Source organism: Schistocerca serialis, chromosome 6 (genome assembly GCF_023864345.2).
Source record: "Schistocerca serialis cubense isolate TAMUIC-IGC-003099 chromosome 6, iqSchSeri2.2, whole genome shotgun sequence".
NCBI classification, from domain to species: domain Eukaryota; kingdom Metazoa; phylum Arthropoda; class Insecta; order Orthoptera; family Acrididae; genus Schistocerca; species Schistocerca serialis.
The window spans coordinates 681,710,696-681,738,644 of record NC_064643.1 but is presented as its reverse complement, the minus strand read 5'-3'; the positions used below and the strand labels follow the sequence as shown (position 1 = coordinate 681,738,644).

The window sequence follows — 27,949 nt, the reverse complement described above, 5'->3', positions numbered from 1 at the left end:
CACACTGTACCCTCTGCAGTCTGTCTTGCATATTCTACTCTTCATCTGCTACTAATATTTTCCCTTCGTCTAGCACAAAGTTGACTACTCCTGGATGCAGCAGCAGACATCCCAGTAACACATCCCTTCCTTTGGTAAGAATTTGCCATAGAATTAAGTGTATCTCATAGCCTATTGTTTTTAACACTTCCTCATTTCATACTTCACCTGCTATCTTAATTTGTAACATTTTTCGATAGATCAACGTTTCAAATGATTATGGTTTCTTCCTCTCCAGAAGTGTGATGGTTCACGTCTCACGTTGAGTTCTATATGGGCACATTCATGAACGTCTTCTTCCATATTGAAATATTTTATTGAAGACAGCTCTCTTCGCTTGTGGCAGTCTACCTCTGATAACTTTCTTGCTTCGGCCATCCTGGTTGGTTGGTTGGTTTGGGGAAGGAGACCAGACAGCGTGGTCATCGGTCCCATCGGATTAGGGAAGGATGGGGAAGGAAGTCGGCCGTGCCCTTTCAGAGGAACCGTCCCGGCATTTGCCTGGAGTGATTTAGGGAAATCACGGAAAACCTAAATCAGGATGGCCGGACGCGGGATTGAACCGTCGTCCTCCCGAATGCGAGTCCAGTGTCTAACCACTGAGCCACCTCGCTCGGTTCGGCCATCCTGCCTAACCCTTGTTACTAGACAGAAGAATTTTTTCACTTCCTCCAACATTGTGCCAGTCAAAGTCCTGTAGTTAAGCAATTACTTTCTCTGCTTTCTCCTACTCATCATCACCTTTGCTCATTGTTTTTCATCCGCAAGCCATGTTCTGCCATTCCTTTCAACAGACATTCAAAGCGTTCCTTACACTAGGCCAGAACGGCTGGCTGCGTCGTCTGGCGACCATAGCACTGCAGTCCTTTCACCTCGTCCATAGCTTCCTCAGAGTACAAGTTCAACAATACAAACAAACATCGACCGAACAGGCCTCGAAGCCCCAACGGCACCGACCGGCCGCCGTGTCATACACAGCCCTTAGGCGTCAGAGGATGCGGATACGGAGGGGCATATGGACAGCACACCACTCTCCCGACCGTTGCCAGTTTTCGCGACCCGGTGCCGCTACTTCTCATTCCAGTAGCTCCTTACTTTGCCTCACAAGGGCTGAGTGCACCCCGCTTCACAACAGCACTCGGCAGACCCGGTCAGTGACCTCTGCAAGTGCTAGATGAGGAAGAAAGCTGGAGCCAAGGCAGCTCTTTTACACTGGATCAGTACGTCTAGACTACCTTGGTACGGGCATGTAATTAGGTTGGAGCCTACAAGAACAGTCCGAATAAATATGGGAAGAGAGTTGGAACAAAAGTTCTGCAGGAAGGCCCAGAAACCTTTGATTGGACATGATCAAGGATGACCTCGCTGCCAGGAGAAGGACAACGGATGATATTATCCGTGACAGGTGGTACATGGACAGGAGGAAGTGGAAGAGGCTCTTTAACAGTATCCGGGAAACTGAGTCTGTACTGTGTCGACGATGACGACGACAACGACGACGATGAAGATGATGATTATGATTGTATACCCCTGCACGATGATGATGACAGTTTGCCTCCGTACTTTAGCTCCAATCCAAGAATTGTCGAAGGCTTCCTCTAGGTGAAGAAACGCGAGGAAGGTAACCTGATTTTTCTTCATTCTGCGTATCAGTGCCAAGTGCAATATCAGATTTGTTTTTCTGGTACATTTTTCCCCCCTGAAATTAAACCAATCTTCATTCGGTTCGTTTTCAATTTTAACTTGTACTTCTGTATATATTATTTGGGCCAGTAGTTTACAAGCGTCACGTGTCAGATTAATCGTGTGATATATTCCAGAAGTGTACCCAGTACCTCTCAGTGAAAATGATGATGAGTGCAAGTTGTTTCTTCGCACTTGACTGACGTGTATTCATTCGTCAGCCATCGCAGTCGTTTACGTATGTGACTATAGTTCAGCAGTCTCTTTTAACTTCACTTTTTCTGATGATTCCTTTAAAGGATATATTTTAAAAAGTCTCGTTCTTCTGTAAGTTTTGAAATAAACGATATTTTGAGTCAGGAAGCAAAGAGAATAGAAGTAATCAGTTTTAGAGAGCAGTATTTTATTACACAAGATAAAGTTAAAACTTCTTACATTCGAAAAATGATAATGAAACGTGACGTTCTCGAATAGCTGACTGGGCAATGCATCTGTTCGCGACGATAGGAAACTTGCTACATCCTGTCCACAAAAGCGTTAATCTAAGCTGGTACTCAATACATTATTGTCACTGCGTGTTGTATCGAGGTCGTACCACCATTTCAGAGATTTTTACGATGTAACACAGGAACTAAAGTGACCTTTGTTCCTTTTTTAATTCACTCTATGGTAGCTTTCATAATACAACTGTCCACAATGCTGATACCTTGTCGATTACTTAGAGTGATCTGTTAGTGGTATTATCTCACGTATTTATCTGGTGATTTGATAACAGTACTCTCCTACCTGGTTGCAGATATAGTTAAGTGTTATTTTTCTTAGACCGAGGTATTTCAAGAGTCGTGGCAAACGCTAGGAAATTTGTCAATGAAATCTGATAACGATGGGCTTGTGAGGCAATTAAGTACTTCAAACAATACATTTCGACACTGTTGTCTGATGTTCCGAAATGCGCTACGTGTAAAACGATGACTTCAAATGGTCCAAAACTAATTTTTTTGTACCTAGATGGTGAAACTACTGCAAGCGGCAGTGTGGTTCTCTAAACCAGAAGACTTTAAACTAGTCGTTCTGTGGTATTTTGTACTATTGCTTCTACAACCGCTTAGTTTTGCTAAAACATGACAGAAAACTGCACACTCAGACCTGAAAGAATTTCCACATGAGAAGAAGGTAACTGGGTACTCGAAATCTTTCGCAGCGTAATGATCGAACAAAATACTACTTCGCTGATCCTTCGCAAACTATGTACCAAACCTAGTCCAGGGACCACTACTACTAGGACAGAGTAAAAAAAAAGTATGACAGTCGATGTTAATTTCCTGGGTGATTGCGTCAGTGTGATCTTGTTACAAATGACTGTAAAGTTATCTATGAATTAGCGAAAATGATTTGTCAGTGACTTTTAATCTTCTTAAACTGAAGGTTAACCTCCACAGAGACAATAATGTAATTGCGGAGTAAATGACTTTGTTATTAACTTCTCATAAAACTGAGGGTGTCAGTTGAATGGATCCAAAACTAACATCAGCGTAAGCTTGTGTGGTAAATATAGTTGTAATAACATCATCTCTAATGTAAACTGAACATTAATTTCGTCAGATCTGGGAACAGTATTTTCTTTTTACAGTATTTGTATGTAATTCAGCGTACGTTTTGAAAGCTTATGTCAATACACTTATAAAAGAGAATACCTCTTGAGAATCAAAATATAACAATAAGCGGAAAGAGCTATTATTGGTCTCAATCACTGGGCCCCTCAAAACAGTTAACATCATGATCATCAGTGTTCTGCCTAAAGGCAGGTTTTCACTTGGTAGTTCTCCAGGCTGTCCGGTCTTCTGCCATACTCTTCAGGTCTGCATAATTTCCTCTTCCCTTTATCATCTTGTATCTCCTTCTTCCTCTCAGTCTTCTCCCACAAACCAATCCTTCCAAAGCATCTACTAGCAAGCACTCCCTTCTCAATGAATGTCCCAACCAGTTCTTTTTCCTTTCTCTTACAACCTTCAGCAGACATCTTCTCTCACCAACCCTTTCCAATATTCTTTCATTACTCACTCTTTCCATCCAGCTTATTCTCTCCATTCTCCTCCACATCCACATCTCAAATGCTTCTAACCTTTTTTCATCCTCTCGTCTCAGTGTTCATGTTTCTGCCCCATATAGTGCCACACTCCAGACAAAACATTTGCCAAGCCTTTTCCTTAGACTTTTATCTAATTTGCCACATATGAGTCACCTCTTTCTGTTGAATGCCTCCTTCGCTATGGCAATTCGACTTTTCACCTCCTGGTGACATCTCAAGTCTTCAGTTATTGTGCTTCCAAGATATTTAAATTCACTTACTTGGCTAATGGTAGATTGTCCTATTTTAATATTGGACAGTCTGTGTCTTATACTGATGACCATACTCTTTGTTTTTGCTGTGTTTATTTGCATCCCATATTCCACACAAGCTTCATTCAGATCTTTGAGCATGTTATTCACTGTCCGCTCACTTTCGGCCACTAATACCATGTCATCAGCAAATCTTAAACATTCTATTCTCTTTCCACCAATACATATTCCTCTTTTTCCATCTAAGCTTTTCGCAATAATCTCTTCAAGGTATACGTCAAACAACAGTGGGGAAAGGCGACAACCTTGTCTGACACCTCGGCCAATGCTGCTTCCTTCTGATATATCATTTCCAATCCTTATCCTTACTTTCTGGTGTAAATATAGATTCTGTATCAGTCGTCTCTCTTTCCAATCTACTCCTTTCCTCTTCAAGATATCCATCAGCTTGTTCCACTGAATTCTGTCAAAAGCCTTTTCTAAATCTATAAAAACAGCAAAGATTTCTCTACCCTTTTCCATTTATCTTTCCCCTATAGTTCTTAGCAGGCCAATAGCATCTCTTGTTTTTTTTCTAAATCCGAACTGCTCCTCTGCAATCCCTCTATCCAGCTTGCCATATAACCTTCTATACAGCACTCTCAGCAAGACTTTAGCTGCATGAGAAATAGACTGATGGTCCGGTGCTCTTCACATTTTTTAGTGTTTCTACAGTTAACAAGGCCTTTTAAAGCGGGGCGTAAACGTCGACCCCTTTTGTAGGCGAGGCATATGCCAGAGCGAATTGCATTGGAAGTATTCTAAAGAAAATTTCTTATCTCTTCAGGATTCAATTGCGAAATACGAAAATTATTTGCACAAAACTGAACAAAATGGAAAAATCGTCACAAAAATAGTAAATCTGTGACCTCTACTGTTAACAACAGGAGATAACCAGAATAACATTTAGTTTTCTGACAACTTGTTAATTTCGTTTAGACTTTTGGCAGCCAGTCGGTAACGTTATATAACAGCAGCCGCTCGGATTTCTCGGCTGCTCGTTATCGCATGCTAAGTGGAACCTAAAAATCCAGTGCTTAAAGCCGGCATCCACATGTCGTGCGCGTAACTTGTTTCCTCTACAGCTAGTTACAGTGGTGTACCGACAAAATGCGAATAACTTCGCATTGTACTACAAAAACTCAGAAAGGAACCATAGACCTTTTCCTAAATCCTTTCATTCAGGATCCTTCTGCCCAGTTTTACTATTTAACATTATCTTTATTAGTTGTGAAACGTTTTGGAACTGGAGTTTGCCTACTGTGTAAGGGTTCTGGGGATACAGTGCCAAGAGAAGAGGCATCAACATGTTTGTGACAGGGGCCGGTTTTAGAAGAATCTGTATAAAGTAGATGCTTGTATTTAACAAAGAAAACTGCCTTTTGTGTGGAACAACGTAAATATGTGAAGGTGTCGCTAGGAAAAATTTCACTAGCGAGGATAAAAAGTGCCTGAAAATTACTTGTCAATTTGTTTCTGCTTATATCGTCCCGATCAGTATCATGTATTCACTTTTCCTTCAGAATTCCACTGCATAGTTCGAAGTGCTATCAGTCGGAAGATTTCAGGCTGTTAGTCTTTCGTTTCCGATTGCCACTAGCAGCGGAGGCCAAGCAATAGTGTCTGCAGTAGCCATGTAGTAGTCGTTGGTGAATTCTGTTGTCTGTTCCTTTGCGGCGAAATGAGTGGTAAAATAGGTCCTGATCCATCGCAGGGGTATCACTATACAGGTTGGTGCATGTCGAAGAAGAGTTACTACTCGATATGGGAGCGGGAAAACTTTCGTAGATGCTCGATACCAAGTAGACAGCACAAGTATAATGACTGGTGGAGTCCACTGCTTCTCCCTGCGTCTTATTAACGATCAAGGAAATCTGTAATCATAGCACATGTATTTTTTTGGACTTTTAACCATTCTGGTGCAAAATGGATTTTGTAAAGTGGTTTTTCGCTGAAAGTCGTCACAAAATTTCACACGTACTCATCTCTTCCACGGCACGTAATAACTATTATATGGTCTAAAAATGTTTCGTGGTCGGTTTAGCTGCGGATTTCGTCTAAACGTGCTTGTGTTCAGCAGCACTTCCGCAGTTGCTGCGATCGGCCCTTTCTTTACGACGTGATGCGCGGTAACTGCAATCTGGTTCAAGTGGTTCAAATGGCTCTGAGCACTATGGGACTTAACATCTGAGGTCATCAGTCCCCTAGAACTTAGAACTACTTAAACCTAACTAACCTAAGGACATCACACACATCCATGCCCGAGGCAGGATTCGAACCTGCGACCGTAGCAGTCCCGCGGTTCCGGACTGCAGCGCCTAGAACCGCACGGCCACCGCGGCCGGCACTGCAATCTGGCAGTGATACTGCAGATGCCTGAATGCCATCCTACAAAAGAAAAGTGAAGTGTCTGAATCGCTACTGGCTACGTCTTATGCCTGAATTATTTCGTATCATAAAGAGCTCATTTTGAACAGGCCAAAATAAATATATGCGCGAATTAAAAAGAGAACGAAGGGAGTAGTGTCACTCCAGGGGTAAAGCAATGAAAAGCGATAGCTTGTAAGCAACCAAGAAAGTGCCACAGCAGTTTATTCTACAAGAAGATATCGACATTCAAAGTCACAGTCGACGTAAGGCGGATGTCAATTCATATTAAATAATTTTTGTCGGTATCGACGTTTATTCTATCTTCCAAATTGCTAGAGAAACTGTGGTTCACTGATTTAATTGCGCCTGCGTAATGAATTTCAGTAAAGTGTACAAAGCTGAAATTAGTATAAAAGAAAAAAATGGTTCAAATGGCTCTGAGCACTACGGGACTTAACATCTGAGGCCATCAGTCCCCTAGAACTTAGAACTACTTAAACCTAACTAACCTAAGGACATCACACACATCCATGCCCGAGGCAGGATTCGAACCTGCGACCGTAGCAGTCGCGCGGTTCCAGACTGTAGCGCCCAGAACCGCTCGGCCACCAGCGGCCGGCATAAAAGAAAACATACCAAAGGTGAAAGAAGAGTAAACTTAGTTCTTTTCCTGAAATAATTTAGATTGCTTATTACACCTTTGATTTACACAACATTAAACTACTGTCGCATTCAAGAATACCGTTTAAAACGTATCCGTTTAAGTTTTGATTATACTCAGTTATTAAACTTGGAGGAACTGTGCTGACGTAAATTCTAGCTTAGTTTTCAGAACGAGACTGTAAAAGGGTGGTACTTATTGCCTCGTGGGCTATGGAAGTGAACTTTCCTGCTCCTGCAAACAAGAGAAAGAGAGAGAGAGAGAGAGAGAGAGAGACTCCCTCTGAGGGAGACAAAAGAACAAGGGGCGAAGTAAGACAGAGAAAGAGAGAGAACCATACGCCGTGATACTTAACAGTGAACAGCATACGCTTTCGGCAATCTTCCCTCCTTCTATATTGTCGATCTGACGTCTTTCATCCTCCAGAACTCGTTGTTGTACACGACACTTCATTAAAACTTGATATTCTTTCTTTCTGCTGCAGGAGGGCACTCAGAAAAAGAAAACAGTATATACGTCTTTGTGGAAGATCTTTTTAGGAAGCTGTTTCACGGTATGCAAGTGACACTTAAGTCTGAATTTGTGAAATTGACTGGAAAAACTGTGAGTTTCGGGAGCTGCAGTAATCAGAACAGTGTTTTCAATTAAAATACTGTAATGCTGTATACTTTCCTGAACAGCAGGCAAGCATCGGGATACACAAATACAGTAAAATATTGTCTAGGTCTTCATGTTTTCAGCTTCCTTAGTTAATAGGACATTCTCTAAAGTGACCTATTCTTTTCAGTCTTCCGAGTTCCGTACCCATTTTCGTCCCCATTAGGAGAAAGGACAGCCACTATCGCTTCTGACGTCAGCTATTTGTTACTGCTGGGCTGGGCGCGCCCCCTCCGGTATTTTTTTGTTTTCTCGGAATTCTGACTTCCTTAAAATTCTTTCATTGCTCTGTGCATTTCCGTAGCAACTTTACGTGGCAATAGCTTATGAACCTAGAGAGAGTAACTTGTTACGGGAGCGTGTTCTCCTTAAATCACTCCAGGCGATTTCAAAATTCTTTCCTCCCTGTCTTTCGCCACCTGATCTAGCGTTCCGCTTCCAACTGTTTTGACAGAAACACAGTGTGACTGAATTCAGCTGGCAATCTCAACTTCACTTGGAAGTCGACTGTTTACCATCATCGCTGACACATTCATCAGCAACTGAGTTAAAGGTAATTACCTAGTTGCATTGCCACCAAGAGACGCCTTAGGCGTTGGGGAGCCATCCTGATCTGTGAGCACTCACGCATAGTGGTGAGAGCTGGATCCAAGGCACTCACACCTCATTCTCCAATAACACAACACAGTGTCGTGTATACACGGTGGTCCATTGATAGTGACCGGGCCAAATACCTTACGAAATAAGCATCAAACGAAAAAACTACAAAGAACGAAACTCGTCTAGCTTGAAGGGGAAAACCAGATGGCGCTATGCTATGGTTGGCCCGATAGATGGCGCTGCCATAGGTCAAACGGATATCATCTGCGTTTTTTTTTAAATAGGAACCCCCATTTTTAATTACATATAAAGAAATATAAATGTTTCAGTTGGACCACTTTTTTCGCTTTGTGATAGATGGCGCTGTAATAGTCACAAACGTATAAGGACGTGGTATCACGCCACGCAACATTCCGCCAGTGTGGACGGTATTTGCTTCGTGATACATTATCCGTGTTAAAACGAACCGTTTATCAACTGCGGAAAAGGTCGATATCGTGTTGATGTATGGCTATTGTGATCAAAATGCCCAACGGGCGTGTGCTATGTATGTTGCTCGGTATCCTGGACGACATCATCCAAGTGTCCGGACCGTTCGCCGGATAGTTAAGTTATTTAAGGAAACAGGAAGTGTCCAGCCACATGTGAAACGTCAACCACGACCTGCAACAAATGATGATGCCCAACTAGGTGTTTTAGCTGCAGTCGCGGCTAATCCGCACATCAGTAGCAGAAAAATTGTGCGAGAATCGGGAAATTCAAAAACGTCGGTGTTGAGAATGCTACAACATCGATTGCTCCCCGTACCATATTTCTATGCACCAGGAATTGCATGGCGACGACTTTGAACGTCGTGTTCAGTTCTACCACTGGGCACAAGAGATATTACGGGACGATGACAGACTTTTTGCACGCGTTCTATTTAGCGACGAAGCGTCATTCACCAACAGCGGTAACGTAAACCGGCATAATACTCACTATTGGGCAACGGAAAATCCACGATGGCTGCGACAAGTGGAACATCAGCGACCTTGGCGGGTTAATCTATGGTGCGGCATTATGGGAGGAAAGATAATAATTGGCCCCCATTTTATCGATGGCAATCTAAATGGTGCAATGCATGCTGATTTGCTACGCAATGCTCTACCGATGTTACTACAAGAAGTTTCATTGCATGACAGAATGGCGATGTACTTCCAACATGATGGATGTCCGACACATAGCTCACGTGTGGTTGAAGCGGTATTGAATAGCATATTTCATGACACGTGGATTGGTCGTCGAAGCACCATACCATGGCCCGCACGTTCACAAGATCTGACGTCCCCGGATTTCTTTCTGTGGGGAAAGTTGAAGAATATTTGCTATCGTGATCCACCGAAAACGCCTAACAACATGCGTCAGCGCACTGTCAATACATGTGCGAACATTACGGAAGGCGAACTACTCGCTGTTGAGACGAATGTCGTTACACGTATTGCCAAATGCATTGAGGTTGACGGACATCATTTTGAGCATTTATTGCATTAATATGGTATTTACAGGTAATCACGCTGTAACAGCATGCGTTCTCAGAAGTGATAAGCTCACAAAGGTACATGTATCACATTGAAACAACGGAAATAAAATGTTGAAACATACCTACGTTCTGTAATTCAATTTTAAAAAAACTACCTGTTACCAACTGTTCGTCTGAAGTTGTGAGCCATATGTTTGTGACAATTACAGCGCCATCTGTCACAAAGCGAAAAAAGTGGTCCAACTAAATCATTCATATTTATTTACGTACTACACGAATATATATTAAAAAATGGGGGTTTCTATTTAAAAAAACGCAGTTGATATCCGTTTGACCTATGGCAGCGCCATCTAGTGGGCCAACCACAGCGCCATCTGGTTTCCCCCTTCAAGGTAGACAAGTTTCCGTCTTTGTAGTTTTTTCGTTTGACGCTTATTTCGTGGGATATTTGGCCCGGTCACGATCAATGGACCACCATGTATACGCCTGATGAAAGCTAAATCACGTATGCTAGTAACAAGGAACCCACAGTAAAAGCGCCAGGGAAATTAAATACTTTGTCGGCAGTGGTGGAGCATGAGGATGGCGGTATTGTGCCGCCGAAACTAGTCGTGTGATAGAATAAAGATATTCTCAAGATACAGTTGTGGTGGTACTTTTTCTTTTATATATCATCAGCTGAAGTCCCTCGTCCATACAATAAGGTGGACGTCCATAAATTGAACTTTTATTACAAACTTAAAACCAACGTTTCGACCTATTACAATGGCCATCCTCAGGGCAAGAGTTTTTATGGAGGAGAGGTGGCTCTGTATTACAGACGATCGGTGTCAATATGTCATTTTTTTCTGAAACTTTATTGGGCATAGAATATAAGACACTAGTCACGACGGAAGAGGAAGCTGTTCTCGGGCTAGCCGCTTTGCTAGTGATTGGCGAAAGTTGCCAATCAGCGCTTGTCTTCTGGTGGGCACGTTTCCTTCCTCGTGTGCGCTGAAATGCATTGAAGATTTCCCCATATCTTTCCATTTGGGCAGTCGAGTTCGTAGGACAGTTGTAGCAGGCAGCCAGGACGCCGGAAGCTCATAGCTGTCCTCTTTGCTTATGATACCAGGCTGCTTAATAATTTCAATCGCCTCTCGACTTTTGCATTGCCGTGTCAACGGCTCTACTGCCAGCACACGGACTTCCTGGAATAAGACAGGTTGTCCACAGTCAGGGTGGTGTTCCGCTATCGCCAATTTATTATGCTGTGCTAATCGCACATAGCTACTCGTGTACTAACTGGTCTCCCTGAGTCTCCTATGCAGACAGCTCCGCACTCACATCGTAGCTCATATACTCGTACAGTATTTAGTTTGTTGACTGCATCCTTGGTGGAACCTATCGTGTTGTGAATCCTGTGGCTACTGCGGAAAATCGGTTTCAAACCTCGTAAGCGGAGGACGTTGCCTAGCCGTTCACCGAGGTGCTTCAGTTATGGTAAGTACACTAGCGGAAGTTTTTCTCTTGTTTTATTTCTGTTCGCGTTCATCAACTTTCTTATAATAGTGTTGTAATCACTGTTACTGCGAAACCTGCGATGCCGCACAATGGCCAGACCATGTGGTCCAGGCCGATCGCATGGCTGGGAATTCCATGGTGACGCTGTATCGATGAAGGACACACGCCGGGAGTGCCAAAGATGGCGGACTTTGTGAAACCTTAATGGCAGACATTTCACAGTTCGTATAGAAATTAATAGTAGCCAGATGAATCATGATACATCAGAAAGCAACATGTACATTCCCATTATTCGCACGACGATTCTGATGGTGTAATCAGATTTTGAATATCTTTATTAGTTTATAGTTTAGTGTCTGACGAAAAATTATACAAGCAACACCCAGCAACGAGTTTCCAAAATCTAAACGGTTCGTCCGATTTTGTCGATCGATATGTCTTTAGAAAGCTATTAGTGTAAACCTAAATTGGTACGAATTACAGGCATGTAACTTGAATAGTACATGATTTATTGGAGGTCAAAGTGGCCGATTACTGTTAATCGCGTCAGGTCATAAGTACTCAACACTTACACGAAAAAACGGCAGCAGCATGCTTATAAATATATTTATTCGTCTATGTCTTTGTTTATATCCGATATATCCTATTCATGAAGAAATTGGTCAAATATTTACTATGTTTTAGAAAGCACAGAGACATTAGGCGACTGTCTTACTTTTGTTCTGTTCCTTTGATATATGTTTGTTTAATTTGTTTATGTATTTAATAATGTGTGTTAGAGCGTGTTTATGGTCCATCTGTAGGAATACTTATTTAATTTCAAGTTATTTAAATGTAAATCCAGTATTTCGAATGTGTTTCATTATGTTTGTGAATGTGTGTTGGCTTGAAGACATGGTGGGAGCGCTCTAGCCAATCACAGCGATCGTTCCAAAAAGGACACGTGGAGAGACTGTATGGAAGTGGGGGAGGAACTTCGTTTTGAGAGAGGACAGGGGAGTTCTGGACAGTACGGGAGAGGACATGAGAGAGTACTGGACAGCTAGGCGCAACGGACGCACAGTCGCAGGAAAGACTTGGAGACTTGAGCAGTTTGCGCGTTGTCGCGGGAGATAGACCTATTTCGTAGTGCCGACTTTTGCCCTTGTGAGATTTCCATGGCTTCTAGACGCTTCAGTCTGGTACCGCGCGACCGCTACGGTCGCAGGTTCGAATCCTACCTCGGGCATGGATGTGTGTGATATCCTTAGGTTAGTTAGGTTTAAGTAGTTCTAAGATCTAGGGGACTGATGACCTCAGATGTTAAGTCCCATAGTGCTCAGAGCCATTTGAACCATTTCCATGGCTTCTGCAGTGAAGACGTAGTATGCGTTTAGAAGTGAATATCTCGCGAGCTATGTTGTTGTTCATAACTAATTACGTGAAGTAGGAATCTATTGTTTCGCTGTTATTCAACTTATATTTTATTTAATTGCTGGACCATCGACGTCAGTAAGTGTTTTGCAGTAATAAATGGCATTCTTAAAGGTACGTCTGCTATCGCACTCATCATTTAAAGTCGTTAAAATAGCACCTGCACATTTTATTTAATTGGAATCTTTCATTTATAATTTTCAATGTTACTTTCAAAATTCGCTATTGCCGAGTGATAGGAACCTTTCTATGTTTCGATTCATGTGTATATTCTTATTGTATACTGTAGACTCAGCAGTATTTGGTATGTAATGCGGCAACTACGTATCCCAGCCCCTAGCCAAGACTTCTAATATTTCAACTCTGAGTCAGAGGGTACGTAGTTAGGGGCCCCCACACATTTTAGTTTTTGAAAGCCTGCATGGTGTTACTGAATGAAGCCCAAGAAATATGGCTGAAAAATGACAGGCATCTATTAGCTTAGAAATTTATACTTCATGGAGCGGTATCATCGCCACAGCGACTCCTTCAGAAATATCAGGCGTTCGGCGGAATTATCAGTGCCACTGACTGGCCAAAAACGGTGATTCGTCTGTACGGGCGACCTTCTTTCGTTTTTCTAGCGCCCAGTGGCACGCTTCCTTACTAATCTTTGCACCCTGTGACGAATGATGAATAGATGCAGACTTTTCTTCTACGCTCCATTCCGGGGTGTTGGTTCCGAATGATACTGTACGACAGCTGAACGAACGGTGCTCTTCAGCACTGAACTGGCGCATTATTTACTGCACTTTGGATCTGCTCCAATCGGCAATAGTCAGCTTCTACCCCCGTCATAAAAATATTGTTGCTCATGGAAGTCAACTATGGACGTGTCGAGCCACTTTGTAGGGTGGCATGAAAAACCTAGTGCCTGAACTGTCTCACAGGTGGAGTGTCCCATACGTCGAGCAGTTGTTATGAGACTACGATGAAATACACTGATATTAAGTGTCTTGCACGTCCCGTGCTCGTGTGTCCCGCTGATTACGAGTACAAGGTCTGACAACATCGCAGTCGCGTGACACCTCGTCCAGTACCATTTGTGTGGCTCTCTTTTCAACACGGCATTTATTTGCGAGATAGCTGTCCATGAGTATAAATGAACAGAATATGTTCTATGCTTTTAACAGGCTTTAAAGTCGATCACAAACAGTTTCGACTGTTACCGGTTTAGGTCGGTATTTGACCATACGATGATGGTAGCCGGTGCCGACGAACGGAGCAGGTGTTGTGACTCCACGATCGAGTGCAGTTGACGTTTGGGGCATCACAGCATCTGATCTGTTCACCGCTACCACCTACCATCAAGGTATAAGGCTCTGAGGATGGTCAAACATTGACCGAAACCGGCAAACATCGTAATAAATGTTTTATTGGGGTCAAGACAGTTTCTCCACGAGAAATGTTCTCAAAAGTTATTTTAACAGATGATAAAATTGTTTGCAGTGAAAAATCTTCATAAAAAACTTGAGTCGTGATCCCTTCCGCATCTGATGTGAATTTGCAACGCTCTCCGCCACCAGTTAAGATGGACTCTGCACGTCTACTAATGCAAGATGTGACTTGTATTCAAAGATACCAATGGAGACAGAAATTGAGGGTAGCGTGTCTGTGAGATGCCTCTCACATTCTGAATGAGAGCAAGAAGTGATGGTAATGGTGCTGATCAACATCTACGCCTCATTTCGTCGTTGTACTGCCGCAGGGCTCGCAGTGAAGACGCGGACGTAACCGCGAGCAGATTTGTCTGAGGCATTTCAGGAACGATTGGAGGTTTCAGACAATGACAGCGAAATAAATTATGCCGTGTAACGTTATTCTGTACTTGAAACTGATAGAGGGAGTATGACAGGTCAGCCCGATTTTTCTTTCTAAGGAGCTCACAGAATAGCTGTTGCAAAAGGAAATCTCGTGCATTAAAATGCGTTACCGTAATGCTGTAGGCAGAAGTTGGAGAAGAGATTCCGCACGTCGTTGAAGCTGCAGATGCTTATAGAGAGCGGTCAGCTACAGTAACGAGCGCTGTAAAACTCACCCTGGAGTTGCAGACGGGAAACGAAACGTATATGCGGGAACAGACTGAAGAGCTACTTGCTTCGCGCACTTAGGGATGGTTTGTTGGAGTCATTTCAATCCGGACAGAGAGTTTACGTGCATTACATGCGGTGCGAGAGACTGCGGTAGTCATTGCGAAAAGGGCAAATATCTAATGGGGTTTTGTTCCCAGTCGCATGGGAGCAGGGATACTCTCTATGTGAGCATTCGTGGACTTTTGGAGCGGATTTTCCCCAAAATCCGAGTATAGATTGGCGCTTGGGAAAACTTTCAAAGAACAGACCTTTGGCGCGAATAAAGCTCGTAGGATTTTCCGGGACGTCACGGGAACCTTTGTGGTGTAAAATTATGAAAGGCTAAGTCCGTATAGCCGATTTTAGTTGTGGTGTGGGTTGACCTAATAAGAGTGCCTGTCGGTGATAAAATAGCTAATCGTTCTGCAGTCACAATATTGACTGTCTAAAAAGATGCGCGTAGGTTGCTCTGAAGAAATATTGAAGCGTCGGTAGTGTACTAGTCCAGGGTGTGTATTGTGTAGTGATGCGTTAGTAGCCACTATACAGCACGTGACGCATAAATGATCGTCGTGCTTGTCATCTGCGTCACCTAGTCAGAACCAATCTTTTACTAGAAGTATCGGAATTGATCAGTAAAGATCTGCTACGGTTTCTACGTCCAACACACGCTTCTGGGTACTAAAGTTGAAACGCACTTGCAGAAGTCTACGGAACAGGCAGGGCACTGAACTCCCTCGTGGTTCCGTACAATGTCATAGCAAATGCGCACTAACTACACAACTAAGTGTCCAAGAGAACGAAAATCAGAAAACATTTCTGTTTTTTGAGAATTGAGGCCTATTTGGATCGCATTGTGGATCATTCTATCTCCAAACTGACATTCGTATAGGAAGAAATATTGATATACGTGATAGCCAAGCATGTCCCATAAGTACAGTTCATTTACACCTGCAAGCATCAGGGTAACGCCTCTGACTCCCACCTGTTACCTGCTACCTGTTACCGCCACTCACCGCTCACAACAGGCGACAGTGGCAGTGTGGCGTTGTAGCTCTAGCTCTGGAGGGAACAGGGCACCTTTGGTCTGCTGAAATGGGTCCTGCTATCTCCTGCGGATTTACGACGGTCGCAGCCACATCTGAAGTCAGTGCGTCTCTCTCCTAGGCGACTGCTACATTAGCTCCGTTGCGTGGCCCCGATGCATAAAGTTACAACCTACTTTCGAATTCCAGGCAAGCTCGCACATAATCCGCTTAACGGTATGTTGGCCATTAATCGTTCATTACATTGCATAACTGGCTTGTAGAAGCCACTGGTTGGCATTATCTATGGGGTTACAACACAAACTAAAGTACATCTCAATGCGACACGTATCTCGTGACGGTTTCTGGGGCTCTCTCCCTCCTATAGAAAACGTGTAGGTTGCCTGCGTGCTTGCCATCTGCGTATAGGAAATTAGCACGCGTTCGGTTTTGGGCATGTTTCTTAGGTAAATTATGACATAAATGCTTATAATGTATATGTGGGCAATAGATAAATGTATGTGTGTGTGTGATAAACACAAATGAAGTAAAGTACATCGTTAATGGGTAAAGAGTACGTAGAAAATCGGTATGATTGCAAAAATTCTGTATAAACGTAAATTAGTTAAAATTCTGTATAAACGTAAATTAGTTTGTCTAAATGTGCCAAAGTTATCCAGAGTTTATGCCTCACAGCTACGACTAATGCGACCGCGCTGCAACTATTACACTGTAGTAGCTCTGAAACGTCCCCTTAGAAAAATTATGAATGACTGTGATGGTAAACTTCTACGTTATTTGATTTTCAAACAGCTCAGCAATACTCAACGTACTCAAGCAGTTTTCTCTTTACTTGTTCTGATCATCACTAAACTGACACACAATATTTATTTATATAGAACAAGCAATGTATTTACCTTAATAATGTTCAAAAATTACACCCATGTTTACAAATTTCTTTTTTCTGGCGGACATACGTCCAGATCGTCCGCTTATAGTATCCTCTCAAAACTCTGGCATCTCACTCTCCACATCCACCACTCCTGGCGACTCACCTCCAACTGCCCAACGCTAGGCGCTGTTCACATCCAACTGCCCAACACTACACAAGCGAATATACCAACAAAGAGTCCAACCAGCCACAGACTGCACCAACTCGTTGGACTGCGCACAGCGCAGTCAGCGATTTTCATACAGAGCACTACGTGGCGTTACCAACATAAAAACTTAACCAGTCTACTTACACCTTCTTCATTATGTGCTGTGTTGCTATTGTAAGCATGCCACCTATATATACAACGATTATTGCGCTTGATACTAGTGGGAGAGCGTCGGACATAAAATGAGCCAATACTTCGTCTTCCTCAGCTTTTCACAAAACAATTTTGCCTTGATTCATGAGTGAATATATCAGGGTCATTCTACCTGATGACTCACAAATATCTCATGCTGCTGCCACCAGTGAAATACACTACTGGCCATTAAAATTGCTACACCAAGAAGAAATGCAGATGATAAACGGGTATTCATTGGATAAATATATTATACTAGAACTGACATGTGATTACATTTTCACGCACCTTGGGTGCATAGATCCTGAGAAATCAGTACCTACAACAACCACCTCTGGCCGTAATAACGGCCTTGATACGCCTGGGCATTGAGTCAAACAGAGCTTGGATGGCGTGTACAGGTACAGCTGCCCATGCACCTTCAACACGATACCACAATTCATCAAGAGTAGTGACTGGCGTATTGTGACGAGCCAGTTGCTCAGCCACCATTGACCAGACGATTCCAATTGGTGAGAGATCTGGAGAATGTGCTAGCCAGGGCAGCAGTCGAACATTTTCTGTATACAGAAAGGCCCGTACAGGACCTGCAACATGCGGTCGTGCATTATCCTGCTGAAATGTAGGGTTTCGCAGGGATCGAATGAAGGGTAGAGCCACGGGTCGTAACACATCTGAAATGTAACGTCCACTGTTCCAAGTGCCGTCAATACGAACAAGAGGTGACCGAGACGTGTAACCAATAGCACCTCAAACCATCACGCCGGGTGATACGCCAGTATGGCGATGACGAATACATGCTTCCAATGTGCGTTCACCGCGATGTCGCCAAACACGGATGCGACCATCATGATGCTTTTAACAGAACCTGGATTCATCCGAAAAAATGACGTTTTGCCATTCGTGCACCCAGGTTCGTCGTTGAGTACACCATCGCAGGCGCTCCTGTCTGTGATGCAGCGTCTAGGGTAACCGCAGCCATGGACTCCGAGCTGATAGTGGGTAGTCCATGCTGCTGCAAACGTCGTAGAACTGTTCGTGCAGATGGTTGTTGTCTTGCAAACGTCCCCATCTGTTGAATCAGGGATCGAGACGTGGCTGCACGATCCGTTACAGCCATGCGTATAAGATGCCTGTCATCTCGACTGCTAGTGATACGAGGCCGTTGGGATCCAGCATGGCGTTCCGTATTACCCTCCGGAATCCACCGATTCCATGTTCTGCTAACAGTCTTTCGATCTCGATCACCGCGAGCAGCAGTGTCGCGATACGATAAACCGCAATCGCGATAGGCTACAATCCAACCTTTATCAAAGTCGGAAACGTGATGGTGCGCATTTCTCGTCCTTACACGAGGTATCACAACAACGTTCCACCAGGCAACGCCGGTCAGCTGCTGTTTGTGTATGAGAAATCGGTTTGAAACTTTCCTCATGTTAGCATGTTGTAGGTGTCGCCACCGGCGCCAACCTTGTGTGAATGCTCTGAAAAGCTAATCATTCGCATATCACATCATCTTCTTCCTGTCGGTTAAATTTCGCGTCTGTAGCACGTCATCTTCGTGGTGTAGCAATTGTAATGGCCAGTAGTGTATATATACTCCGCTAAAAATAGAAACCGTCTATTAATTTCTCTGATATAATGTTGTACAAGGGAAGGTATTTGTCTAAGTAACCACTAAGAGAAGGCTGTTTGTAGTCCCCGTTATCTACTTCTTTGAATTTTTAAGGTATTCGCTTGAGTTTAGAGCATTATGAAGAGCGAAAACGGTTAGTTACATTACATACACAAGGGGCCATCATACTGAACTGTGTGCCTTACAGGAAGATTCAGGCTGCCCCTACCGACGTCGTTTTATGCAACACGCAATGTTCTGGCCTTCAAGAAGCACACGCGAGATTTTCATATACTCTCGCTCGCTACGCGCAAACTGTTAGTCCTACAGAAAAAAATGACCAGGGCCGTTTCATAGGAAATCTAACGTAATTAAATTTTGTTCTGCGATACGCTTTCGTGAGACGTTGAAATACTGGAGGTACTCAAGAGAAAAGTGCAAAAGTGACCTTCAAACGGAGCTCCTCCCTGCTCCCTCCTCACCCCCCCTCCCACCCCTGCCCATCTCCCGTCCCACATTCAGTCCCCATCAGTCAGAATTTCCGGTTTGTTGTTCAAGGCACTTTCCCCTACAGCAATACAAAAATTTGCGACTGCACGAATTATTTTTCTCACGTTCGACCTTTTTTGGTCTTCACTGACTGGCCTTATTACGCCACCAGGGTCATCGAGCAGTTACAAATTGTAAAACTAACGTTTGTGTAAATTTTACCTAACACTTTTGTGAATGTTAACAGCATGAAATAAACAATAACATAGATGCGTTCATCAGGCGTTCTGACTACGAAACTACTGTGCTTGTAAGGGTCACGTTTGGATCGAACTGACAGTATAATTTGATTTGGTGAAATGTTTGCAAACGTTGTTTTTCTTTCATTGCCCTCACCGGAACATGTAAATTAATAATGTTAATGAAATAACCGACTATGCTGGTGGCGTAATAGCCGAATGAATAGAGACAAAAAAAGGTCGAAATCGTGAATAGTTCGTGTAGTCGGAAATTTTTGCATAGTGGTAGGAGGAAGTGCCACGAACGACAAACTTGAAGTTCCGTCTGGTGAGGGATGGGTGTGGGGATGGAGGAGCGTTTGAAAGTGACTTTTATGCCTCCAGCGGAAACGTATCCCATAACAAAATTTAACTACATTAAATTTCCTTCAAAAGATTCTACTAGTTTTTTCTGTAGGACTAATTGTGTGCGCGTAGCGAGCGAGAAAATATAAAAATCTCGCGCGTCGTTTTTTTTAGGCCAGATATAACGGTGTGGGTTGCTGAAACGACATCGGTAGGTGCTCTAAAATCTCCCTGTGCATATAGCGGACTGTAACCAATGACTGTTTTGCTATGATAAAAGTTGCTAAAATTAAACGCAGTTCAGTTTTTGACTTGTAGCAAGTCTATAGTAGATGTCTCTGGTAATGCATCATCACTTGTCCTGCTTAATAATGCAGGTATATTTCTTTCAACTATTTTACGGTAAGAATATTTAAGATATTTATTTGCTTAACTCGATTTTTAAACACATCTTGCGTTATTCAGTTTTCATACTAGATCGTCTAAGGAATTAGTTTGTCATGTCCTCCTAACGCCTGCCATTCACGTACCTCTGCGCTCTCTTCAAACTGCTCAGTTTTGCTTCACTAATTACTTACCAGGAACATTCACTCACGCACACGACGTATATGCTTCTTATCACTTTAAAACTCATTATGTCACATCTACATCTATACTCTGCAAACCACTGAGAAATACTGTCCATTGTAACATCTGTTAGGGTTTTTTCCTGTTCCGTTCACATATGGCGCGGGAAGAATTCTTAATCGCCTCTTTGGACGCTATAATTGATCTAATCTTGTCTTCGCTATCGCTATGGGAGCAATACGTAAGGGTTCTAATATATTGTGTATAAAGTTGGTTCTAGAAATTTCTAAGTAGGCTTTTACGGGCTAGTTACATCTATCTTCAAGCGTCTGCAGTTCAGTTCTTTTAGCATCTCCCTGACATTCTCTCATGCGTCAAACAAAAAATGTCCTTCTTCGTATACGTTCAATGCTCTGCTAGTCCTACCTCGGACGGGTCGCACAGACTTGAGCAATATTCTAGAATCGTTCACACGAGTGTTTCGTATGCAATTTCCTTTGTACATTGACTACGTTTCCCCAGTAATTTACCAGTCAACCGCCGTTTGCCACCCGCTTTACCCATTGCTATGGCTATGAGGTCGTTCGATTTCATATCCCGACAATCCGCCCCGATAGCTGAGTGGCCGCCGGCACGGTAACTCAGCGTGTTCGGTCAGAGGGTTAGCTGCCCTCTGTAATAAAAAAACTGAGTTACTGGATAAACAACGAACTAAAACGGGTGTCTTGCGACGTCCGCACCGAGCAGATGAAACGAACGAAAACGAACAAAATGAGATTACACACACAAAAAAAAAAAGTGGTCAGCGTGACGGATTGCCGTCTTACGGGCCCGGGTTCGATTCCCGGCTGCGTCGGAAATTTTCTCCGCTTAGGCAGTGCGTGTTGTGTTGTCTTCATTATCATTTCATCTTCATCCGGCGCGCAGATCGCCCAATGTGACGTTCAATGTAATAAGACCTATACCAAGGCGGCCGGACCTTCCACGCAAGGGACCTCCCGGCCAATGACGCCAAACGCTCATTTCCTTATCCATATCCCGACAAATTGTTACAACAAGGTATTTGCATGAATTGACCGATTACTCATTGATACTGCAGTCATAGAATACAAAGTTTTTCGTTTTGTGATGTGCATAATTTTACATTTCTGAAGCTTTAAAGCAAGCTTTTCAAGAATTTTCTTCCCCGTTAGGGGCTCTAGCATTTTTCACTGAGACCCGTAGAATGCCAGTTTTGCTTTTGTTAACGATGATGCACTGCTGAGTAGTTCAGACATGGAGATCTGAATAGCACGACACAAGAGTACATGTGTTTGGCAGTGTCGTGGTATCAGTGGTAGCCTGGCCCGGGGTCATCTGACATTAGCACAGCTGCAAGCAGACGGTCCCCGTTTGTCTGTGCTGACACGTTAGGTGCTCTCATAACCCATCTACCTTGATGTGCGTTTGTACGCGGACGTCCAGAACCAGGTCTAAGGGTGAGGAAATGTTCCACAGACACTACTAAGACCAGCGACATACACAGGTACATGCCTCAACATGAGCAGCAGCCCATCGACATGCCCATCCAGCTTTTTGTGGCCCATAATGCAACCCTGTACAAATGCTTCAAGTTCTCCAACAGTAGTACGTACTCTTTGGTGGATAATGATTTTATCCTAGAATGGATGTTGCACAAACTGTTCACCTCTAAACGCAACACAGTTGTTACTTGCAGAGCCAAAACAAGAGGGCGCACAGACAGGTCTCTCGACCACAACGGCCGGCCGTGTCACTCAACACAGTCCTTGGTGGTGGTGGTAAATTCCTATGGATCAAACTGCTGAGGTCATCGGTTCCCAGCCTTACAAACTACTTAATCTAACTTGAACTAACTTACGCCAAGGACAACACACACACCCACGCCGAGGGAGGACTCGAACCGCCGACGGGGAAGGCCACTAGAACCGTGGCAAGGCGCCTAAGACCGCGCGGCTACCCCGTGCGGCTCCTTGACGGTGTTGTAATTTTTTTACGGCAGTGTATTTTTGTTGTAACTCAATGATGGAAAAATTTAAACATTTTTATCTAATCTATTTAGAATATCTTATTAACTGTGATAGGTTAAGGGTAATAAATGTAGCCATTGTGCTAAGTGGATTAGCGAAGAGGAAATAAAAGTGGTTGCGACATTCTGTCAGACTTACACGCCGCCGCCCTTGTCGCAGTACTTGCGGGCCCCGCGTCCCTCCTCCAGTTCCAGAGGTCCTTCCTCCGGCGGCTTGAGTTCATTGTCCTTCGCCTTCTTCTCCTCCTCCTCCACGCTCGCCGGGTCCTTGGCGGCGGCCTCGCCGTGCTCGTCCAAGGTCGCACTGCGTCTGCTTCGGCTCAGTCTGTAAACAAGCGGAACCTTCACTTGGCGTGGCGAGCTAAAGTGCAGGGTAAGCACTGTAACGTGTCACATACAGCCCCAATAGAATAGGCGAACGAACGGGTCTACGGTAAATCGTCACAAAAAAAGGTGGAATAAGTTAGTAGAGCATCTGGTAACGAATCCAAAGTTAGGATTGGAAGGAACATTATAGGAGAAAACTATGGACAGGCAGAGATTAGAGTTACGTAAATTGAGGGTGGACGGGGATGAAAGAAAAGGAAAGGAAAGGAACTAAGTCTATGGTAAATCATCACAAAAAGCTGGAGCTACTTAGTTGAAAATCTGATAACGAATCCAAAAATAGGATTGGAAGGAACATTATAGGACAAAACTATGAACAGGCAGACATTAGAACTACGTAAATTGAAGGTGGACGGGGATGAAAGAAAAGGAACTAACGATATCAGCTGCATCGGGACTTTTTGCGGATTCAGCAACGACGAGTGAAAATGTGTGCTGGACCGGTACTTGAACTGGGGATCTCCTGCTTAATAGGCAGGTGCGTTAACCACTGCGCCATCCGGACATAGGGTTTATCGCAAGTGCGTGGATTATATCGGCGCGCTCCCCGGCTGACCCACAATCCCACCTATCTATAGTCGCCGTCCATGTCTTTCATTGTCGCCAATGTTAGATTCCCTCTGGAGGTCGGATGTAAATGTGCATCCGCGATGAAGTTTGTGGACTCATTGCCCATCGAGGACAATCAGTTGCATGAATGTGTGGTGTCTGTTCTTTCAGACATGTCCACAACCTTCAGTGCAGATACACATTTGCTTTCGACCTCCAGCGGAATCTAAAATTAGCGAGCCTGGAGGACATGGACGGGGACCGTGGACAGGTGGTACCAGGTGGGAGAGTGGGTCAGCTGCGGAGTCTGTCGAGACACGCCGCGCATTTGCTGTAAACACTGTGTCCGGGTGGCGCAGCGCTTAACACCACTGCCTACTAAGCAGGCGATCCCGGGTTCAAGTGCCAGTCTGGCATACATATTTACTCGTCGCCGCTGACTCCGCATTAAGTCCCGATGCAGCTGCTATCATTAGTTCCTTTCCTTTCTCCCCTCTCCACCTTCAGTTTACATCATGTGTATCACAGCTGCAGATTCCTAGTGGTGTCTTTCTGGCATGTTCGAAAGAATAGACACCACGCATTCATATAAACTTTACAATATTAAAAACAAGTTATCGAGGGCGTCCACTGCAGCAGACATGCGGATATTAAGATATTAAAACAATACACATAACTTGTACACATGGCGACTGAGTCAAAATGTTTCTAAAACCGAGGTAAGCCCGTTCCACCTCTCTAATCGCCTTTCATCAGCAAAGATCAGCCGAAAGTTAGGCCCTCTTGGCACAGTCACCCCAAAATACCTGGGAGTCACTCTGGACAGAACTTTAACATACAAAAAACACCTTTCCAACTTGGCCAAGAAGATACAAACACGAGTGAACTTCGTGAGAAAGCTGGCAGGCAGTACATGGGGAGCAACCACATCAGTCCTCCGAGGAGCATCCCTTGCACTGGTATACTCTGCAGCAGAATACTTTGCACCAGTTTGGCTCCGAAGCGCCCACATAGTGAAAGTAGGCGTCCAACTGAACTCAGTTATGAGAGTAATTAGTGGTACAGTCTGGTCTACACCTACTTGCTGGCTACCAGTGCTTTCAAACATCTGTCCACCAGACCTCCGTCGGAAGGCTGCTCTTTACAACCTCTGTCAACAAGTTTCTGAAAACAACTCGAACCCTCTCCACGACGATTTGCTATCACTGCCCAGGAAACGCCTCAAATCTAGAGGACCAGCATATGAAATGGGAGTCCAAATGCTATCCACAGGATTCGACCAGGACGCAGAGTAGAAACGTGAGTGGCAAGCTACAAGAACCCGAAACCACGAACTTGTAGACAATCCAACAGTTTCAGTTCCAGGCTTCCACCAACCAAGGGAGGTGTGGGTGCAGTTAAACAGATATCGGATAGAAGAGGGTAGGTCCAAATACAACATGCACAAGTGGGGCTCTTCAAGTGACAGTGTGTGTGACTGTGGTGACACCCAAACAATGAGCCACATTGAGAATGAATGTCCAATCAGACGCTTCCATGGTGGTATTGAGCAGCTCCATCAAGCATCCCGCGAGGCACTCCACTGGATCGAGTCCATCAACATCCGAGTATAGTCTGAGCCGTTGTAAAACTTGTGTACTGTATATAATTTCACATGTCCATATATATATATATATATATATATATATATATATATATATATATATATATATATATCTTTGATTTGCTAAATGTGTATTGCTGTAATTGATGCATACGATAATAATAATAATAACTTATACACGAAGATATTTATATAACCATGTGTATTTAATGGTGACAAGTACTTTTTTACACGGGTTCAAGGTGGTAAAAGACATAATGGTCGTTCATATAGACTGATGCTTTCCATCAGCTCGTTCGACCAATACTTGAATATTACTCGTCAGTCTGGACCCCGTACCGGACATGATTGATAGAGGAAATAAATAATATCCAAAGACGAACAGTGCGTTACGTTACAGGTTTATTTAATAAGCGCGAAACCGCCATGGAGATGCTCCACCAGCTCCAGTGGCATACGCTGCAAGAGAGGCGTTCTGAATCACAGGGGTGAGCTTTACTGTTGAAGTTCCGAAGGCGTATGTTTCTGGAAGAGTCCACCAATACATTACTCCATACTATATATAAAAGGATCATGAATGATCATGAAGCTAAGAAGGAGGCTTACTAGCAATTCTTCCCGGGAACCATTCGCAACTGGGACAGGAAAAGTGGGAAGTTGCGGCACTACACAAAGTACCCTCCGCCACACATAGTAAGATGATTTGCGAAAATGGGTGAAGAGGCAGTAGATGAACAGAATGCGCGCTGTTGTGAAACTTCCTGGGATGTGAACACAGACTGAAGGGTTTTTGCGAGCATTGATTATATCGAGTGAGATATCCGAACTCACAGTTGGCAACTAGCCTTCATGGTAAGGGGCTGGTTTCGAATACCCATCTCGCAGTCAGTTTCAGTCTGTCAAGAAGATTCACAGTATGAGATTTTCATTCTGCAGCGGAGTGTGCGCTGATATGAAACTTCCTGGCAGATTAGAACTGTGTGCCGCACCGAGACTCGAACTCAGGACCTTTGCCTTTCTCAGGCAAGTGCTCTACCAACTGAGCTACCCAAGCACGACTCACGCTCCGTCCTCACAGCTTTACTTCCGCCAGTACCTCGTCTCCTACTTTCCAGACTTCACAGAAGCTCTCCTGCGAACCTTGCAGAACTAGCACTTCTGGAAGAAAGGATATTGCCTAGACAAGGCTTAGCCACAGCCTGGGGGACGTTTCCAGAATCCTTTCTTCCGGGAGTGCTAGTCCTGGTAGGTTCACAGGAGAGCTTATGTGAAGTTTGGAAAGTAGGAGACGAGGTACTGGCGGAAGTACATGTGTGAGGACAGGGCGTGCGTCATGCTTCGGTAGCTCAGTTGGTAGAGCACTTGCCCGCGAGAGGTAAAGGTCCCGAGTTCGAGTCTCGGTCCGGCACACAGTTTTAATCCGCCACGAAGTTTCAAGATTCACAGTGCTTGCTAATGTACGAGTATTTTGCTTCAGCCATCTCTCTTCATGATTCAATCTCATGAAATGAAAAAAAAGGAAAGAAAAAAGAAACTGATTTAGTTTCGCTTTGCTTGTTGAATTTAAAGAAAGTTATATATCGTTTATTTTTCAGCACCACTGCCATTTTTTCGGCATGACAAATCAGACACATTGGATGTGTAGTTCCGATACAGAAACGACGAACTGCTGACGCTACTACGTAGATCTGAAAATCATCCCCGAAGTTCGAAACTAGTCATACTCTATAAAAATGTGCAACTGGAACTGGAAAATAAATGATATATATATTTTTGAAATGTCAATACAGTTGCTGAATTTTCTCTCGGCGAATATGTAGGCTGTAGAGAGTTTATGTTGTCTGGAACTGAATATCTCTGGTTGTCCGCTTCATCGTAGTGAAAGAATGATGCTTTGTGTGATCTGCCCTGTCGAAATCCCTCTCGAAGAAACTGATGCCGAATCGAAGACGACAAGGACCACATGAAATATACGGATGGCATACAAGACAGGAAAAAGAGTAACAAATTTCAGTGGTCCGTTCGCTGCAACTTCCACTAACCCCGTACAACTAGGTGTTTGTGTGCCACTGTTATAAGCAGTGTGGGGGATTGCTAAACAGTCGTTGGTCAACTCACTATGCATTCATAATCATGTGGAACTTGCAGAATACATATATGATGAGGAGGAAATACAAAGAGACTGTTGTAAAGATGAGGAATAGGCAATTCTGTATCTCGACCATGTGATGAATTGGATGTACGACAGCTGTCAATAAATAAGCTGTTGTAAACTGCCTTGTTCGGAGGATGCAGTTTGGTAGTCCGAACGAGTCACATGGCCGACAGAAGCAGCAAATGGGTTGTATCTGGGTGACGTCAGACTGTATTGCTCATTGCGGGGGTGCATGCTATAAACATTCATCCCACGCTGTCTCAATACTCTAGCGTTCTTCGCACATTCACTGAAATCTGAATCCCAGACTATGTCCTCAAGAGAGGCGACAAAATTCCTGCTTTGTTTTTTGGGCACGTTTAAGCTATCTACAAGGGATTACTTACGAGTAAGACATCAAAAGGATCCCCATCTAAAAAGGAAAATTACTTTGCTGTCTTGCCGAGTGATCGCAAATATTACTTCTGTCTGTGGTTCCAGACAGAATGAGCATTGTACGCTTCTTTCCTATTCCCGTCATTGTCGTTTGAAGAAGGGATAGCGTCAAATTGGATTCGTTCTTGCGATTACATCCTCTGATCATCAAGCAACCTAGCGCTGCTCATTGCGTGTCTTCTATGATCGCCACAAGTAAAGAGTGACGTCACGGACTGTAAAACAATGAGAAACATTTTTATATGTTGTAATGAATTACAGCGTGC

General features: G+C 43.8%; 1 protein-coding gene across 1 annotated transcript in view; it reads right to left on the bottom strand.

The window, feature by feature from the left end:
- The window catches only part of LOC126483993 (uncharacterized), a 366,871-nt gene that overhangs the window by 44,214 nt on the left and 294,708 nt on the right, over positions 1 to 27,949 (bottom strand). Inside the window, exon 5 of the mRNA XM_050107299.1 lies at positions 22,694 to 22,879. Within this exon, the coding sequence (XP_049963256.1) occupies positions 22,694 to 22,879 (186 nt within the window). The remainder of the gene's footprint in view (positions 1 to 22,693; positions 22,880 to 27,949) is intronic.